This window comes from Gadus morhua, chromosome 11, assembly GCF_902167405.1.
Source record: "Gadus morhua chromosome 11, gadMor3.0, whole genome shotgun sequence".
NCBI classification, from domain to species: domain Eukaryota; kingdom Metazoa; phylum Chordata; class Actinopteri; order Gadiformes; family Gadidae; genus Gadus; species Gadus morhua.
In genome coordinates, this window is record NC_044058.1 from 28,277,041 (window position 1) to 28,298,498 (window position 21,458).

General features: G+C 43.7%; 1 protein-coding gene across 1 annotated transcript; it reads left to right on the forward strand.

Moving 5' to 3' along the window:
- Positions 1–1,678: 1,678 nt before the first annotated feature.
- LOC115553900 (mucin-2) lies at positions 1,679–12,779 on the forward strand. Its single transcript, XM_030370429.1, has 20 exons — positions 1,679–1,794; positions 2,569–6,893; positions 7,153–7,325; positions 7,475–7,649; positions 7,755–8,002; positions 8,123–8,306; positions 8,384–8,594; positions 8,760–8,935; positions 9,043–9,112; positions 9,336–9,436; positions 9,530–9,561; positions 9,661–9,838; positions 9,939–10,043; positions 10,175–10,215; positions 10,301–10,423; positions 10,569–10,670; positions 10,925–11,053; positions 11,732–11,771; positions 11,883–12,006; positions 12,426–12,779. Exons 1-20 carry the CDS (start codon positions 1,679–1,681, stop codon positions 12,634–12,636), a joined length of 6,864 nt encoding a protein of 2,287 aa, XP_030226289.1. The 3' UTR covers positions 12,637–12,779.
- The last annotated feature ends 8,679 nt before the right edge of the window (positions 12,780–21,458 follow it).

Consider the following 21,458-nt stretch of genomic DNA (forward strand, 5'->3'; position numbering starts at 1 on the left):
AGGAACAACCGGAATCCCCTCAACGACCCCCTGCGAGGAAGAGTGTGAATGGACACAATGGTTTGATGTGGACAGCAGTACGGACGGCAGTGACTGGGAAACGTACAAGAACATTACAAACAGTGGAGAGAAGATATGTCAAAAACCAAGGAACATTACATGCAGATCGACAATGGCTCCTGATAAAAGCTTTGAAGACTTTGTCAAGGAAACGGGACAAGTTGTCTCTTGTGATATCGACTATGGTTTGATATGCAAAAAGAAGGATCAGGATAGCCGACCTTACAAGTGCTTTAACTACCAGATCAAGGTGGATTGTTGTGTGTGCCATGAACTCAGTACAACTGTTTTAACAACAACCCCTGTTTTCACGTCACCTACTACACTTCAATCTACAAGAAGTACCACGACTGAACCAACCACTACTCCAACAACTACATCTACAACAACTGCTCCACCAAGTACACCTGTTGTAACACCAACCACTGTTGTCACGACGTCAACTACTACAGCTAAAACAACTACGACAAGTAGTTCCACGACTGAACCAACCACTACTCCAACAACTACATCTACAACAACTGCTCCACCAAGTACACCTGTTGTAACACCAACCACTGTTGTCACGACGTCAACTACTACACCTAAAACAACTACGACAAGTAGTTCCACGACTGAACCAACCACTACTCCAACAACTACATCTACACCAACTGCTCCACCAAGTACACCTGTTGTAACACCAACCACTGTTGTCACGACATCAACTACTACACCTAAAACAACTACGACAAGTAGTTCCACGACTGAACCAACCACTACTCCAACAACTACATCTACAACAACTGCTCCACCAAGTACACCTGTTGTAACACCAACCCCTGTTGTCACGACATCAACTACTACACCTAAAACAACTACGACAAGTAGCTCCACGACTGAACCAACCACTACTCCAACAACTACATCTACAACAACTGCTCCACCAAGCACACCTGTTGTAACACCAACCACTGTTGTCACGACATCAACTACTACACCTAAAACAACTACGACAAGTAGTTCCACGACTGAACCAACCACTACTCCAACAACTACATCCACAACAACAACGCCATTCATTACCTCAACTACAACACCAACATCATCACCAGCAACCACACCTAGACCAACTACACCCTTAGTCACAACTAAAGAGACCACCACACAAGAGCCAACACCATTCCCTGTTGACACAACATCAACTAATACACCTCAAACAACTATGACAAGTAGTTCAACGACTGAACCAACTACACCTGAAGTAACAACTAGAGAGACAACAAGCCCACCTGTTTCAACAACTACTCCACCTACTCCCTCTGTCATCTCAACAACAACATTGACAACAACAACCACTGCACCACCAAGTACAACTGTTGCAACCCCAACCCCTGTTGTCACGACAACAACAACTCCCACACAAGAAACAACCTCAGTTACGACAACTCCATCCACCACAACTGAAGGAACAACCGGAATCCCCTCAACGACCGCCTGCGAGGAAGAGTGTGAATGGACACAATGGTTTGATGTGGACAGCAGTACGGACGGCAGTGACTGGGAAACGTACAAGAACATTACAAACAGTGGAGAGAAGATATGTCAAAAACCAAGGAACATTACATGCAGATCGACAATGGCTCCTGATAAAAGCTTTGAAGACTTTGTCAAGGAAACGGGACAAGTTGTCTCTTGTGATATCGACTATGGTTTGATATGCAAAAAGAAGGATCAGGATAGCCGACCTTACAAGTGCTTTAACTACCAGATCAAGGTGGATTGTTGTGTGTGCCATGAACTCAGTACAACTGTTTTAACAACAACCCCTGTTTTCACGTCACCTACTACACTTCAATCTACAAGAAGTACCACGACTGAACCAACCACTACTCCAACAACTACATCTACAACAACTGCTCCACCAAGTACACCTGTTGTAACACCAACCACTGTTGTCACGACGTCAACTACTACAGCTAAAACAACTACGACAAGTAGTTCCACGACTGAACCAACCACTACTCCAACAACTACATCTACAACAACTGCTCCACCAAGTACACCTGTTGTAACACCAACCCCTGTTGTCACGACGTCAACTACTACACCTAAAACAACTACGACAAGTAGTTCCACGACTGAACCAACCACTACTCCAACAACTACATCTACACCAACTGCTCCACCAAGTACACCTGTTGTAACACCAACCACTGTTGTCACGACATCAACTACTACACCTAAAACAACTACGACAAGTAGTTCCACGACTGAACCAACCACTACTCCAACAACTACATCTACAACAACTGCTCCACCAAGTACACCTGTTGTAACACCAACCACTGTTGTCACGACATCAACTACTACACCTAAAACAACTACGACAAGTAGTTCCACGACTGAACCAACCACTACTCCAACAACTACATCTACAACAACTGCTCCACCAAGCACACCTGTTGTAACACCAACCACTGTTGTCACGACATCAACTACTACACCTAAAACAACTACGACAAGTAGTTCCACGACTGAACCAACCACTACTCCAACAACTACATCCACAACAACAACGCCATTCATTACCTCAACTACAACACCAACATCATCACCAGCAACCACACCTAGACCAACTACACCCTTAGTCACAACTAAAGAGACCACCACACAAGAGCCAACACCATTCCCTGTTGACACAACATCAACTAATACACCTCAAACAACTATGACAAGTAGTTCAACGACTGAACCAACTACACCTGAAGTAACAACTAGAGAGACAACAAGCCCACCTGTTTCAACAACTACTCCACCTACTCCCTCTGTCATCTCAACAACAACATTGACAACAACAACCACTGCACCACCAAGTACAACTGTTGCAACCCCAACCCCTGTTGTCACGACAACAACAACTCCCACACAAGAAACAACCTCAGTTACGACAACTCCATCCACCACAACTGAAGGAACAACCGGAATCCCCTCAACGACCGCCTGCGAGGAAGAGTGTGAATGGACACAATGGTTTGATGTGGACAGCAGTACGGACGGCAGTGACTGGGAAACGTACAAGAACATTACAAACAGTGGAGAGAAGATATGTCAAAAACCAAGGAACATTACATGCAGATCGACAAAGGCTCCTGATAAAAGCTTTGAAGACTTTGTCAAGGAAACGGGACAAGTTGTCTCTTGTGATATCGACTATGGTTTGATATGCAAAAAGAAGGATCAGGATAGCCGACCTTACAAGTGCTTTAACTACCAGATCAAGGTGGATTGTTGTGTGTGCCATGAACTCAGTACAACTGTTTTAACAACAACCCCTGTTTTCACGTCACCTACTACACTTCAATCTACAAGAAGTACCACGACTGAACCAACCACTACTCCAACAACTACATCTACAACAACTGCTCCACCAAGTACACCTGTTGTAACACCAACCACTGTTGTCACGACGTCAACTACTACAGCTAAAACAACTACGACAAGTAGTTCCACGACTGAACCAACCACTACTCCAACAACTACATCTACAACAACTGCTCCACCAAGTACACCTGTTGTAACACCAACCACTGTTGTCACGACGTCAACTACTACACCTAAAACAACTACGACAAGTAGTTCCACGACTGAACCAACCACTACTCCAACAACTACATCTACACCAACTGCTCCACCAAGTACACCTGTTGTAACACCAACCACTGTTGTCACGACATCAACTACTACACCTAAAACAACTACGACAAGTAGTTCCACGACTGAACCAACCACTACTCCAACAACTACATCTACAACAACTGCTCCACCAAGTACACCTGTTGTAACACCAACCACTGTTGTCACGACATCAACTACTACACCTAAAACAACTACGACAAGTAGTTCCACGACTGAACCAACCACTACTCCAACAACTACATCTACAACAACTGCTCCACCAAGTACACCTGTTGTAACACCAACCACTGTTGTCACGACATCAACTACTACACCTAAAACAACTACGACAAGTAGTTCCACGACTGAACCAACCACTACTCCAACAACTACATCTACAACAACTGCTCCACCAAGTACACCTGTTGTAACACCAACCACTGTTGTCACGACATCAACTACTACACCTAAAACAACTACGACAAGTAGTTCCACGACTGAACCAACCACTACTCCAACAACTACATCTACAACAACTGCTCCACCAAGTACACCTGTTGTAACACCAACCACTGTTGTCACGACATCAACTACTACACCTAAAACAACTACGACAAGTAGTTCAACGACTGAACCAACCACTACTCCAACAACTACATCTACAACAACTGCTCCACCAAGTACACCTGTTGTAACACCAACCACTGTTGTCACGACATCAACTACTACACCTAAAACAACTACGACAAGTAGTTCCACGACTGAACCAACCACTACTCCAACAACTACATCTACAACAACTGCTCCACCAAGTACACCTGTTGTAACACCAACCACTGTTGTCATGACATCAACTACTACACCTAAAACAACTACGACAAGTAGTTCCACGACTGAACCAACCACTACTCCAACAACTACATCTACAACAACTGCTCCACCAAGTACACCTGTTGTAACACCAACCACTGTTGTCACGACATCAACTACTACACCTAAAACAACTACGACAAGTAGTTCCACGACTGAACCAACCACTACTCCAACAACTACATCTACAACAACTGCTCCACCAAGTACACCTGTTGAAACACCAACCACTGTTGTCACGACGTCAACTACTACACCTAAAACAACTGCGACAAGTAGTTCCACGACTGAACCAACCACTACTCCAACAACTACATCTACAACAACTGCTCAACCAAGTACACCTGTTGTAACACCAACCACTGTTGTCACAACATCAACTACTACACCTAAAACAACTACGACAAGTAGTTCCACGACTGAACCAACCACTACTCCAACAACTACATCTACAACAACTGCTCCAGCAAGTACACCTGTTGTAACACCAACCACTGTTGTCACGACATCAACTACTACACCTAAAACAACTACGACAAGTAGTTCCACGACTGAACCAACCACTACTCCAACAACTACATCTACAACAACTGCTCCACCAAGTACACCTGTTGTAACACCAACCACTGTTGTCACGACGTCAACTACTACACCTAAAACAACTACGACAAGTAGTTCCACGACTGAACCAACCACTACTCCAACAACTACATCTACAACAACTGCTCCACCAAGTACACCTGTTGTAACACCAACCACTGTTGTCACGACGTCAACTACTACACCTAAAACAACTACGACAAGTAGTTCCACGACTGAACCAACCACTACTCCAACAACTACATCTACAACAACTGCTCAACCAAGTACACCTGTTGTAACACCAACCACTGTTGTCACGACATCAACTACTACACCCAAAACAACTACGACAAGTAGTTCCACGACTGAACCAACCACTACTCCAACAACTACATCTACAACAACTGCTCCACCAAGTACACCTGTTGTAACACCAACCACTGTTGTCACGACGTCAACTACTACACCTAAAACAACTACGACAAGTAGTTCCACGACTGAACCAACCACTACTCCAACAACTACATCTACAACAACTGCTCAACCAAGTACACCTGTTGTAACACCAACCACTGTTGTCACGACATCAACTACTACACCTAAAACAACTACGACAAGTAGTTCCACGACTGAACCAACCACTACTCCAACAACTACATCTACAACAACTGCTCCACCAAGTACACCTGTTGTAACACCAACCACTGTTGTCACGACATCAACCACTACACCTAAAACAACTACGACAAGTAGTTCCACGACTGAACCAACCACTACTCCAACAACTACATCTACAACAACTGCTCCACCAAGCACACCTGTTGTAACACCAACCACTGTTGTCACGACATCAACTACTACACCTAAAACAACTACGACAAGTAGTTCCACGACTGAACCAACCACTACTCCAACAACTACATCTACAACAACTGCTCCACCAAGTACACCTGTTGTAACACCAACCACTGTTGTCACGACATCAACTACTACACCTAAAACAACTACGACAAGTAGTTCCACGACTGAACCAACCACTACTCCAACAACTACATCTACAACAACTGCTCCACCAAGTACACCTGTTGTAACATCAACCCCTGTTGTCAAGACATCAACTACTACACCTCAGACAACTATGACAAGTAGTTCCACGACTGAACCAACTGCAACCGTAGTAACAACTACAGAGACAACAAGTCCACCTGTTTCAACAACTACTCCACCTACTCCAACGGTCATCTCCACGACTACATCCACTACAACACCCACTGTACCAACCAGTACAACTGTTGCAACATCAACCCCCGTTATCACTTCACCTACTGCACCTCTAACTACAAGAGGTACCACGACTGAACCCACCACCTCTCCAATTGTCATCTCAACAACTACATCTACAACGACAACTGCACCACCAAGTACAACAATTGTAACACCAACCCCTGTTGTCACGACATCACCTACTACACCTCAAACAACTACGACAAGGAGTACCGCGACTGAACCAACCACCACTCCAACCGTCATCCCAACACACGAGTCAATTGTTACTGGCATTGTAACAACTACCACCGGTCCATCTACGGCGCCGGTTGGACGCCCTTCTGCCTCAAGTACTACTGAAACAACATACACCGTTGTCCTCAGTACCACCACTGTAACAATCCCAACTACAACTACAGGATGTGTCTGTATTGTTGATGGCAAGCATTATAAACCTGGTAAGAAAATGCTGCTTGTATATTGTTAACATTCTGGCATTGCTCTCTTCTACAGAAGGGAATGATGAGTGAGGAACTGTTTGTGTTCTTTATTTGTATATTTTATAATTCATCTATTTTACATAGCATGAATGAAAATGCATGAACATTCATTGTAGCTTCATATTTTTATAAAGAGCAACATTTGATTGACACGCCTTTGATACAATCCTTGGATTTAGTTAATTAAGTTAGTTGATTCTTACTTTGTATCTTTCAGGTGAGACAATATACGACAGGAAAGATATTGGATCAGGGATTTGTCTCAGCATGATATGTTCGGCTATTTGCGAACTTCGAAACCAAACAGAACCTTGCCACTCTACACCCTCATCAACACCTTCCCCTCCACCAATGCCACCTCTTCCCACCTGCCCCGAGTGGGATGTAACGGTAAGGACGGTCTTGCATCCAGTTCATAACAACATAACAATTTCTCCGAACACAGGGATAGAGTTTTTACATCTTTGTTTTCAGACTCATGCGCTATATATTTATTTATGATTCTTTGACCCTTTCCCTCTCATCTTTTTTGGTGTCAGCAAAACGAGACATTTGTGCTGTGTAATTGCACAATGGCCAAATGCATTGAGAACACAACGATTGAAATAGTACCATATGTATGCCCCCCACGGGAAGAAATCTCCTGTGCCAGTGGAAAGAAACCAGTTCTTATAGACGATAAATACGGATGCTGCAAGTATTACACATGCCCATGTGAGTTCCATGACAAGCCTTTTTACGTAGGAACTCTTGACTCTACTCATTTCCTGCTTCACCAATGCTTGATAAGAAAAATACATTTTCTGTGTGTTGTTGCAGGTGAATGTGAAGGCTGGGGAGACCCACATTACATTACGTTTGATGGCGTCTTCTACAGTTATCAAGGAAACTGCACATATGTCTTAATGGAAGAGATCACACCAAAGCATAATTTGAAGGTTTTTGTAGACAATGTGTACTGTGAGCCCACCGAAGACGTTTCTTGTCCTCGCTCAATTATCGTGTCGTATAATTCACAAGTAATAACTCTCAAGAATCAAAACCTTATGGGAGCAGCCAAGATGGAGGTAAAAATACACATTTATCCATGGATATAAATGTAAACAGGAGCCAGAATTTGTTTCACCTGAGAAGACTCTTCAAGGTTTTACCTAAAGATGCTTTTCTTACATTTGTTTTTAACATAGGTTCTCAGTAGCGGAGTGACTGTAAAAGTGCCTTATTACCATCAAGGGATAAAGGTACTAAGCACTGGAATGTCCTTGATCTTGGAGATCCCTACTCTGTATGTGGTCATCACATTTGGAATTACAGGATTTAGTATAAGCCTGCCACCTCGGGATTTCGTCAACAACACAAAGGGGCATTGTGGTAAGGATCCCCTAACCCCAAGCACCGATATGGCACATCTGGAGTTGGGTCGCACATTCTAAGTTTTATATTTACAGGAACATGCAACAACAACAAGGCTGATGATTGTATGTTGCCTGGAGGCCAGCTGATACAGAATTGTGAAGTGATGGCTGACTTCTATCTTGTGGAAGACTTGTACAAGCCATCCTGCCATGCTCCATCCGTAATACCAACCGATTCGCCCTTACCCCCACCGCCACTAACCACATGCAAACCAGACTCTGTGTGTGGAGTTCTTCTTGGCAGGTACGTGCATCCTGTACAACAGTTGTGCATCACTTCATTCATTGATATGCTATCCATTGTAAATCAAGTGAATTTGAATTGACCTACCCTAGCCCTGTCTGTCAGATAAAATGAGGCTGGCGGATCCTAAGCATCTCTCTTGGGTTGTGCCCCTTCTCCCCGCAGTCTATTCGAAGCATGCCATGCCATTGTCTCACCGGACAAATTCTACCAGGGTTGCATCTTCGATAGCTGCCATGTCGCCAACCCAGTGGTGCAGTGCACCAGCTTGCAGGTGTACGCTGCCGCCTGTGCACAGGCCGGGGTCTGCCTGTACTGGAGGGATCACACCCCTCTGTGTCGTAAGTGCACACTAGCATGATTGTGCAACCGTGACAAAGACAAACTGTCCAGACGGTTTAGCTAGGACGCTTTTCCTGATATCGTTTCTCTCTTTTTTCCGACGCAGCCAGTAACTGCCCAGCAGACAAAGTCTATAAACCATGTGGTCCTGCAGAGCAGCAAACCTGTGAAGACAAGTACGATTTCATTAAAACATTGATTGACTGTGGAGCATATGTTTCAATAGCAATCAATAAATAATCGACCATGCCATTGTCAATCAATGCCATTGTCAATCAATGATTGATTTGATCATATTGAAATAACATAGCCAACATCTGAATGTGTTTGTCAATAGTCTTTTTTAATTGATGCCGAAGGTGAACACACCCACCCATTCAAACCTTTTTTGTGTCACAGAGCTGGCGAAAAGCAAATTAACTTTACCACTGAGGGGTGCTTTTGTCCTGATGGCATGAAGCTCTTCAACAAGGAGTCAAACATATGTGTTGATAAATGTGGTGAGTTTGACAGTATAGTATATACCCAGGATAGCATTTCCCTGATCATAAACTGCCAGCCACGCTGCTAATACGCTGCGTGTGTTCCTGTAGGATGTTTGGATTCAGAGGGCGTTCCCCGCGAGGTGAGCAAAAAATAATCCTTAAGTTCCTCAAGTGAAATTCTTTATTTTCTGAAATATGATGCATTCATGCAAATCCCATGTGCTGTCCTTTGCTTACAGTTTAATGAGATATTTGATCAAAACTGCCAAACTTGCATCTGCGAGGAATCCACCAAGTCTGTGACATGCAAGCCCAAAGACTGCCCTGCAATTCCAGCGGGAAGCTGCACCAAACCAGGGTTCATACTGGTGAATCAAACCCTACCAGCAGACAGATGTTGTCTTCACTATGTTTGCCGTAAGACACACCAGTGAAAGGGATACATAACGTTGTCCATTTTCATACCGGATTAACACTAAGTTTTTCTAATGTACTTCTTCTCCACTACTTTTTGTAGAATGTGACAGCAGCACTTGTCCAGTTGGCGACCTGAGCTGCGATGTTGGATACATACCAGAAGTCTCTGTGCCAACGGGACATTGTTGCCCTGTGCGCCAATGCTGTAAGTGTTTCATTTTCATTGACCTTGACTGGTCATTGTTTTACATCTTCAATACATACCCCGACACGGAGGACAATGCTTCCATTGCTTTGGTTTTCTATTGACTACATTTGTTCCCCATTGTTTCCCAGTGCCTAAAGAGGTTTGTGTGCACAAAGGAATGGAATACCAGGTAATCAATTGGAGTACAGCTTATTAGGATGTACTGTACACATCTGCTCCTGTGTGTGATTTACGAGTGTCTATTCCCTCTCCAGGTCGGTTCCCCAGTCCCAGTCGTCAAGTGTCAGAACTGCACTTGTTCCAGGCAGGTGATAGAAGCTTCAGGTCTGCGAGAGATAACCTGTAAGATGCTGGCATGTGACCAGAACTGTGGTCTGGTAAGTCTCTCTCTCTCTCTCTCTCTCTCTCTCTCTCTCTCTCTCTCTCTCCCTCTCCCTCTCTAAATATATGCACCTCTGACGTTATGTCAGTGTTTTCTATTGTCCTCTTTACAGAGAAGGATGTGTCTTGTTCTGTTTGCAGGGATACAAGTACGTTTCAGACAAGAGCCTTGAGGAGTGTTGTGGGAGGTGCCTGCAGACCCACTGTGTTGTCGACAGAAACATAACAAAGGAGCTGCTTAAGGTCAAGGTTTTACTGCCCACAAATGATCATTGTCGTACACAGATGAGGAAACAGTGTCCCTCTAAACCATCACCTTTTGTGTGTGTGTGTGTGTGTGTGTGTGTGTGTGTGTGTGTGTGTGTGTGTGTGTGTGTGTGTGTGTGTGTGTGTGTGTGTGTGTGTGTGTGTGTGTCTGCATGTGTCTGTGTGTGGGCTCCCGCGTGTGTGTGTGTGTTTGTGTTTGTGTGCGTGGTCATGTGGGTGTGTGGGTATAGGAAGGAGAAACGTGGTTCCCACCGGGGAACATGTGTGAGTTTTATACTTGCGTGAAGATTGGAGAGACGCTCACAACAATCATGTCCACCACGGTGTGTCCGCACTTCCAGCAGAGCAACTGTTACCCTGTGAGTACAGCTGAAGGCACATTCACTGCAATCCGTCATAGATTGAAAATCATTATATTTACATTTACATGTAGGGCGTTTAGCAGACGCTTCTGTCCAAACCGACTTACTATAAGTACATTTATCAGAAGAAGGAGAAACAACAATATATCGCTGTCGGTACGTTAATGATTATCATAAAACCAAGTGCCAAGCACTAACAATCTCTAGGTTAACCCATTCCCTGTATACAACAAAGATAGTTAGGATGAGATGCAACACAATTGTAAGGACTATAACTAAGTACGGCATAAAATAAGTGCGTACATTAAGTGCCAGTACGTACAACATACAATAAGTGCGTACATTAAGTGCCAGGACGTACAACATACAATAAGTGTGTACATTAAGTGCCAGGAGGTACAACATACAATGAGTGCATAAATTAAGTGCCAGGACGTACAACATACAATAAGTGTGTACATTAAGTGCCAGGAGGTACAACAATAAGTGCATCAATTAACTGCCAGGACGTACAACATGCAATAAGAAGGAGGGTGGGGAGGGGGTGCCGAGTCTAGATGAAATCTGAACATCACACTATAGTAAGTATTGTAAAAGGCCCACCAGCTGAAATAAGTCCCATTGAAGCCTCATCCTGGGAATGGTTTGGACTAATGTTCTCTCTGTACTCTTTAGGATACGGTTCAGACGGCTGCAAATGGCTGCTGTAAGATCTGTGAGTATGACGCCACTGTTTGCACAAGCTTAGTTACGATGTGCGATGTCCTTTCTGATGAGTTGGCTGAGGCATGGAAATAACCCCTCTGGGGCCCCTCTGTGAAACAAGGCGTGGAGATAGACAAGGGGTGTAAGCGAGGCTCTATGAGACAGCGGATCACGCACAACGGGTGCCAGGCCCGGGAGGACGTCGACATGCCCTATTGTGAGGGGTCCTGCAACACCTTCGCCAGGTAACGCCACTTCAACGATACTTTAATAATAAGAATAATAAATGAAATTCATGTAGCGCTTAATATGGTACTCTAAGACGCTTTACATATTGCCCTATCAAAACTATGTAAAACAGACTTTGCTCACATATTCCATGTATTAAATTACATTTACCATCGGTTAGGGTTAAATCCTCAAAATATTGTTTAGCAATTTGTCCAACTCTCGTATCAGCGGCGACCAATACTTGTATTCATGCAATTCAGGAGCAGGTAGGAGTAAGGCATTTCGCTCCTAGCTGTCTACACAGATCGGATTTGGACATAAGGGGTATCAAAACCTGGTCCTTTTGGCTGGGGGGGGGGAAGCACCCTAATCACTAGCCCAGCCTCCCGACCCATAGGCCACTCATGCTTATGTTTCCGTTTGGCCATTTCAGGTACGAGGAAATGGCCGCCGGTTTGGAGCACACGTGCGCGTGCTGCCGGGAGTCGCGCTTCAGCAACCGCACGGTGGAGCTGGAGTGTCTGAACGGAGACCTGGTGCCGCACACTTACGTCCACGTGGAGGAGTGCAGCTGCGGAAACACCAACTGCGACCGGGCGGCCCGGCTGCCAGCTCGCAAGAGACGGGCCGACATAGGAGTTTAAATGTTGGACACGACCCAAAAGACGCCCACCGTTACGCTCAGGCATATTCTAAAACCTTTTTTGATGTTTTTATTTAAAAGCGAATCATTTAATGTTTGTCAAAAAGTGTCTGACGCAAATTAATAAATTAACAATGCAACTTCTGTCTATGTCTTGGACTTTTTATTTAAATGTTAGGTTGTTGTTATGGCAGGGTAGCTTTAGGGCCTCTATGGATTCTCTTCTTCCCTACCGAGTTTAACCGGAAATACTTGGAGGAAAGGTTGTTTGAATTCTAAAAATGCTTAGGAAAGGTTCCTCGATGCAACCTTGAACCCACCTTTACGCCTCGTTTCCACATACGTACATTCTCGTATGCGATCCAACCGTCTCCGACTGAAAGTCCATTCATTCCAATGTGATTCTCCGTAATGTCAGTTTTTCCTCCGAGACTTTCTGTCCGGTATGTCCGTAATATACGTTCAAAAAATGTAACTTTCGCCGTCGTTTTACGGAGATACCGTATGAAAGTTTTTATGTTTTTCACAAAACATGTAAGTACCTGGCAGGCCAAACTCCTCACCGATCTCTTTCCAAGCCTGGTTGGTTTTGTTTTTATCTCTGTATATGTCGATCCTCATGTTCCAAAGTACCGGTCTCCTAAAAACGGCCATTATCATACGCTCCCCCATCTTTTGTCCGTAAATAAATTCATGTCCGTACGTAAAACACTAGCGACTCCACTAGCACGGATACGAAAAACATACGTATGTAGAAACGAGGCGTTAGCATGGGTTTCTCCTTACCAAACTTTATGAAAGGAGAGGAGATATTTGTATCCCATAAACCTTCAAGGCGGCAATATTTCAAATCAAATCAAATTTATTGTCATTTTGTTGATTGAACAACAAAACGAGAAGGCGTTTCTCAGGGATCAAGATCAAGATCAAAACACACATTCATTACAAACAAACGACCCAATGATGAATAAATAAATAAAGTCCAGTGTGAAGGTTTAGGACGCTGGTGCATTGAGCATCCTGACAGCTTGAGGCAGGAAGCTGTTCCGCGGCCTGGTGGTGGAGCATCTTAAGCTGCGATAGCGCTTCTTGGAGGGTAGGAGCTTAAAGAAGTTGTTCAGAGGGTGAGAGGGGTCTCTCACTATTTTCGTTGAAATCAAAGGCAGTACAAATATATAAAAATGTAGCTGAAGTTTCAAATGTCTTGTTTATTGTATTAACCAGTTAATTTCTCTTGTGAAAGTCACCAAAAGTCCAAAAAAGTTAAACGCAAGGTCACAGGCTAACAGTGGAGCTGTGTTGGGAACCAGCAGCCAAGAGCTTCCATGGAAACTTTCTACCCATGTTAAATAGATTTAGTTGGCAGTTCCTTTTCTGCCCATTCTTTTTTAAACTTGTGGAAGCACTTTGCAGTACAGGGAGACACCATTTCTAACGGCAATGGAGCTAGATTCTAAAAATATCAAAAGATGCCCAAAGCAAATACCTTTAACCCATAGTTGTGTTTTATCAAATTAAAAAATGTCAGAGTTTCATTGACCACAAATTGAGCAGAAATATTTTGCATACAAATCTTTAAATAGTTTAACCACATTAAGAAAAATACATTTGTTAATTTTTTTTTAATAGTGAAGCTACAAGTTTTGCACATTATCCAAACAGAATACCTGAAATGTTGGTATTTTCATCCCTTTCGGGTTAAAACAAGAGAAAAGGACAACCTAACAAGAGTGAAAAGTTTGGGTTAGGTGACCTATAGTTCAAAGATGTCCCTGGTCAGGTAGACTAAATAAAAGAGTATTCCCAATTGCTCCAGGACATTCGTGTAATTTACTTGTGAGCTCTCCCTCAAGCCTAGAGAGACATCAGTGTTGAACCACCAACTGAAAGAGGGTATTTGCCATTAGTATGAGTGACAACATTTCATGGCTATTAATTTAGTTCATTATATTTAGCCGATTTGAATAGACTTTTCTAGCAGGTGAGGCTGTCAAAGAACTAAATATTTGCAGCATGACCAAATTATACAAAAAGTATAGGAACTGTTCTAGCAGATATGTTTTAGAAGTCTCTTTTGATAGGCAGGGAATAAATGTCTTTGTCACCCTGTAGTCATGCCATCAAATCTGTTGGGCAAAGTACCGCTACTGATTAATCCAGTAGACTCACCAGTCAAGTCCCCCTAGTTAGAAAATGGAAGAAACCCAGTTAGTCATGTTAATTATTCTGTTGTTACAAATTAAGACTAATACTTTCCACATATTGCGATCCAAGTTACTGGCTGCAGTCTTGGATTTTATAGTTCTATATGAATAGATTCAATTTACTAAACTATTAATCATGCTTCAGAAGAATTAACCTTTCTTGGATGGCAGATCTACCACAAGCCTCCATTGCCGCAACCTCCAGATGGCTTACGACCTACGGCAACTCCTCGACTACTGCAAGCCAACAAATTGGCTCTTGCACACCAGACACGCATTTTGCTTTATTTTAGGTTTTCAAGCATCTTAAAATACCCAAATCATCGCTCCAATACACAAGTCAGCTAATGGCCTGCAAGGAAATGCTGAAGCTAGTTTTAGTGATGGCGATAGAAATGGACAAGCTTGCGTGTACAAATATGCACCTAGAATTGCAAGGTTCACAGCCCAGTTGCATAAGTGGTCGCAACCGTTGGATTGTAAGCAAGGGTAAAAAAAAAAGAAAAAACTTCCCACAAACTAGTCAACATGGTCAATTGAAAGCCTGTACAAAACGACCCTGGAATAGTCAAATGCAGCTTTACAGCGGATGAATTAAGCCAAATTGCATAAACATCCAATGGTAAACAGTATACAAATGCAATCAAGGTTGCACTCACACTAGGCCATCTGGCCGTGGCCGTCGCAACTGTGGCCTGGCCACGGTAGGCTCTGGTACATACGCCATCACGTCGCTAGCATCCAAACAATTCTACCAAACCTTAACCAACTAGTGAAAAATGGAACAAAACTTTAGCACACACCCAGTGACTAATCACCATGTCCAAATGTGTGTAAGCCACACATTTGACAGAGACAGCACGGAATGACGTTAAACTAAGCTAATCTACAGGTTACCAGTGCTAGTGCAATTACATGAGCATATTGCACAATATTTGTACTCCAATGCTACGTAAAGCAGGCTTCTTCAGAAATCCGTAGCCTGCTACATTGAAGGGCAACTGTAACAAATCCTGACCAAGACCGAAAGATGGCTCTGGAAGCCACTACGGCCCACGCAGCAGACTACTGCGTGGACCGTGGTGGCTTCCAGATCAACCCTTCGGTGGACCATTCATACACATGTATTCCGAGGATGTTTTGAAGACACTGGAGTCCCATGGCACTAGATTCCTTTGAAGACTAAGTTGGTATGGGGGGGCCCAAAGGGGGCCCCCCCATAGATCTTGTCAGTCATCTAACACCTGTTAAGAAAAACACACACACACACACACACATCACAAGATACAAATCAGCAAAGCTAGGTTAACAAACAGCGGCGACATGCATGTCAAGGTGCAAAGAGCAGGGATACTGATGGCTTGTGTCTGAGGAGACAGCCCAAAAACGTCAACATTCAATAAAGGAAAATAATTTACTCACTGCGGTGGTCTGTTTCGAAGTGCCATGTGGGTAGCAATATTTGTCTGGGCTGTTCAGTCAAATGCCCACAAAAACAAACACGCAACAACGCATACTTTCAGTTTGTATAAAGTGACAATAGTGATCTGCAATCTAGATCGAAAACTTTCAACCCTCACTAAACTCAACATCGATTGACACAGGCCGATCCGAAAAGTAAACCAAACCCATTGCGTTCACCTTTAATAAAGGGGTGCGTGACAGGTGATCTCAATTAAGAGCTAATCAGAAAGAACACACTGATCGGCCATGAGTGAGACGTTCAAAACGAGGACGAGGATTTAACGGAATTGTTACCATTCAAATTCAAACTTCTTTATTATTGGATAGGGTATGATATCAATGATTTGGGCTTTGAGTAGGCCTATATTTCTTAAATATATTTCTTAAATTTTTTCACCCCTTCGCCTTTTGAATATGAAATCTATAATCTCAGCCTCTCTATAATTTGCCCAACACATATATTATTGTTCAAATAAAATCCCATCCTTATTTTGCCATTCATATTGAATCTTTACTGTCTTTCATTGTACAACACAATCATCTAATAATTATTCATCATAACGCTCTTCCATCTCCTTGGCTGCATTAAGACGAGGCTCGGGTCAGAGCAAAGATCGGGATCCACACATGATAAGGGATAAAGTTATTCATTAGAATAAAGTAAGTATCATGAAATCTGTAAAGGGATTAGTGTAGCGTATGGAAGATTAGAAAATGTGCGATTATATGGTTTGGACAGAAAACCAGTACCAAAATCACAAGGACCGACCGAACCAGAACGGAGGAAACTTACCCAGACAGACAAAACAAATACTGGGAACAACAAACCATCTTTACCATGTTGGAAATACCCAAACAAAATGCAACAAACCAAACTGAACAGCAAACCAACATATGTGACCAACCAACTGAACTAGCCTATGTATATGGGCAGTGGAAAGTGTGCTGTAGGGATGTTGAATAGTGTTAACATAAAACAAAACACGGAACCAATCCAAAGGTCCAAAACCTTAAGGAACCACCCTAAACAGAACCCAAGCCCACCTGCCTCTGTGGAAAGAGAGAGAGCTGACAAGCCTCTCAGCCCCGCCCACTGGCTACCTGTAGCAGGTAGGCAAACACAGAGGACCCAGCAGACGAAGGAGAGAGAAAGCAGTCACAGCTGTCACATCTGTTGCCTGAAGATTCTTTGTTTGTCTCCAACAAAACCTTCCAAACAGATGAATCATTGGCTCATCCCAGAAGTGTCAAATTACTTTTGTAAGTCAAAACGGGCAGGGTGGTCGTGGACTCCTGAAAAATACTACGGTTGTTTTGTATGTAGAATAAAATGCCATTGTACATTTAAAAAAAAAGAGAGATTGGATCTTTGTACAGGTTGTGTCTCCTGGTCATCAAGAGCCGCAGAGTGGGGAGGCAGGGGTACGCAGAGATGAGCTCATCCCAATACACACAATGTGTGTGTATGTGTGGTGTGTGTGTGTGTGTATGTGTGTGTGTGTGTGTGTGTGTGTGTGTGTGTGTGTGTGTGTGTGTGTGTGTGTGTGTGTGTGTGTGTGTTCGTGTTTGTAGCCAGCTCACCATGGCGGACGTTTCAGTCCGACGTGGTGAGCCATTTTGGCCTCATTCGCGACGTTGTCCACCTCCTCTCGGGGGTCCACAAGACCTCCGCACTGGGGGGTCATTCACTCATGCATTCATGTGCATTCTGTACAGCCTGTGTTGTGTGTGTGTGTGTGTGCGAGTGTGTGTGTGTATGTGTCAGTGTGTGTGTGTGTGTGTACATAATTGTGTGCATTTGTGTGTGCGGTGCTTATAGCCTGTCTGTGTGTGCGTGCGTTGTCTATAGCCTGTTTATGTGTGTGTGTGTGTGTGCGTGTGTCTGTATATGTGCGTGTGTTGGTGTGTGTGTGTGTGCATGTGTGAAGGTGTGCGTGCGTTGTGTATAACCTCCGTATGCTACACGACTCACCACGCTACGTAGCGTGTTGAGTCCTGTAGCGTGGTGAGTCGTACAGCGTGCTGAGTCAGCTGCAGGTGACTCAGCAGCTATATGACTCGCCACATGACTTATAACAACAAGGCCTCCTAGCCCCGCCCCTTATGGCCCGAGGCTCTGTGGACAAACGGCGAAGGCACAATGGCCGTCCCTCCCTGAGAGCATTGTGTGGGGCTGGAGGGCGGGAGGATGGGACAGGAAGTAGCATTCCTCTGCCCGCCCTGCACTTCCTTCTTTTTATTGTCTTGCCGTCGAAGGTCATCTTTAATATCGGTCTGTTTTAGTGCTTGTTTGTTGTTATGATTGAATAGCTGAAAATAGTTGAATGGGCTTTTTCTGCAAGGTCGCTATTCATCTGATCCGATGCGACCTCCGATTTGGGTCCTTGAACTTGACTGCTGCTCATAAATTGTGCAGAAGTATTGAATTAGCGATGTTCTCGTTTTAAACAAGGTTGTCATTTCTAATATGTCCACAAGATGGGGGTCGAGTCCAACGCAACGTCTCTGTAGCGCCAACGTATTCAATTAAGAAATTATGTAATGAGGATAATGTCAGTTTATAGTTTTGACGGTTTAAAGCACAAAGTAAAATATTATATACTATATTTTGGACAGAGGCGTTTTATTAACTATGTATTATGCTATTGTATTAGAAGATACATTAGAATGCACACAACACATTTTAGTGGAGAATATATATATCAATGTAGAGATATTAGTATAGTTTATTATTGGTTCTGCTGACGGATTTAATGGGTTGATATGAAGTGCATATATTACAAATAATAAGCTGTAAAAAATATATTTCCACACTAGGTGGCAGTCTCCACTTTGAATCCGAATGGAACCTTCTGATAAACAACCTCCTTGCTGGTTGTGGAGTTAGTCATTGATTATAAACTTTGCACAGTTTCCTGTATATTGAGTTTGGTTTTTCTAACATCTAAACATTTACTTTGACTACAACTCTGACTAACAGGAAGACCTTCACTCTCTTAAGATATCTTCTCTTCCCTTTGCCAAAGATCCACTCAGATCTACACAATTGTGTGTGTGTGTGTGTGTGTGTGTGTGTGTGTGTGTGTGTGTGTGTGTGTGTGTGTGTGTGTGTGTGTGTGTGTGTGTGTGGTGCGTCTATGCTTGTGTGTGTGTGTGTGTGTGTGTGTATATGTGTCACTTAGTGTGCCTGTGTGTATATGTGTATGTTCATAAGTGCGTGTCTGTGTGTGTGTGTCACCCTGTGTGTGTGTCTCCTCATGTGTGTGTGCGTCCGTGTGTGTGTTTGTGTGTGTTTGTGTGCGTAACCTCCACTCGACCAGAGCAAACCAAACGGGATTAAAGCACGCCGCATTGTGGTGGAACGCGTGCGTGTGCGGGCCCACTGGAGAAGAGCCCTCCAGGGTGTGTAAACCAGCAGGGCCCGGGGGGGGGGGGGGGCTTGCGCCCGTAAAGGAGCTGACCTCCATGTCGCCCGACCCACAGGACAAGACGCAGGACCGCCGTGAGGTTCAGCCAGAAGGGAACCCGGGCTGAGGTTGATCGGCTCTCATGTAACGTGGACATTTATTTTAGTCTTTACATTTCTATACTCTGATTGTGTATAGATTTACATTTACTTTAGCGCTCGGTGCGTTTAGCAGACGCTTTTATCCGAAGTACCTTTGTCGGAAGAAGAGAAACAACAATATATCGCTGTCGGTACAGTAAGGATGTTCATAGAACCAAGTGCCAAGAACTAACAGTTGTTAGGTTAACCCATTCCCCGTGTACAACAAAGATAGCTAGGATAAGATGCTGCACGATGCTAAGTACTATTTTAAGTGCAAGGACGTACAACATACAATAAGTGCGCACATTAAGTGCCAGGACGTACCACATACAATACTCTTATTGTGTATAGTCCCATATATTTCTTTTCTGAATATTTCTTGTAGTTATATTCTTGATTTCACTTTGTGTCTAATCAAAGTCTCCGGCTGTCCGGTATACTTTCGTTGTGCCTGCTGGGTTTCCCCAGCTAGGATTAGAAAAGTACCGTGCTATCTTATCTACTCACCTGTGTTTACATCATCTGCGGGGGAGCTCTTGACTCCGGTCCAAGGAGCCTTCACCGGTTGCTCGTTTATGATTCAAAGGAACTCGTATCGTGATCGGTCCCAAAGGTTGTGCAGATATTTCTGTCTGACATTCTCATTAGTTATCAGGCGGGCATTACTTCCTGCTGCGCCTTCCTGTGTTTCCTCATGCAGATAGGATTCCGGCATGCGGGAAAATAAATTAATAAACTAGATGAGCGTTAACTCATAATTCATCACAACAATCTCCCTTCGGTGGGAATGCTCACGGGTCATTCTGAATGAAACTGAGCCCATCTAGATGAGGTGGAAGTAGTCATCCATATCTAGAAAGGACTATCCACCTTCTCCTAGATTAGAGGTGAGGACGTCATCCCAATTCTCTCCGAAACATCCCATCTTAATTTCAATTAATAATTATATATATATTTACTTTATATTATCATACTGGATTTTATTCATCATATGGACTGTCATATTCCACATAACTCTATGCACTTTAATAATGGAATTGCATTCTGTGTCTTATGTATTTTTTTATTTAAGCACTGCCATAAGGAAAAGCACTTTTTGATGATGCACAACGGGTTAGATGTAAACTGCATTTCGTTGAACTGGTGGTCCTTACTTATGCAATGACAATAAAGTTGAATATAATATAATCGAAAAGCAAACCACTAGCTCTGACTTTGCATGACACCATGTATGTCGAGCAAATGTACATAAACAACAGCTCCCTGTTTACACGCTGCTAACTATAGACGTGCATACTGCCTCACTTAAAGTGCAGGACGCAGTCTGCAAATAAACCTCCTGCACACCAGAACACAAACACAAAGCACGCCCTGAATCACTGAACGCACATTTAACCCCTCTGCATATTTCAAACGCTTCCACCGCAAGCTGCGTTCCAGCGCCAGAACCAGCGCCAGCCGGTTCCCTAATCTCAGCCACCACGGGGGGGTCTGTTCTGAAAGCAGAGAGCCGCCCAGGGGGCCCCACTGCCGCTACAGTCGGACTCCACTTCTCCTGACCCCTGGTTCTGGTGGGGGGGGGGGGGGAGACAGAGGGAGTCAGAG

Coding starts and splice junctions, on each gene's coding strand:
- LOC115553900 (XM_030370429.1), top strand. CDS start 1,679: ATGGCTCCTGATAAAAGCTTTGAAGACTTTGTCAAGGAAACGGGACAA. Junction 8,003..8,122: donor TGGGAGCAGCCAAGATGGAG/GTAAAAATACAC, acceptor TTTTTAACATAG/GTTCTCAGTAGCGGAGTGAC. Junction 8,595..8,759: donor TGTGGAGTTCTTCTTGGCAG/GTACGTGCATCC, acceptor TTCTCCCCGCAG/TCTATTCGAAGCATGCCATG.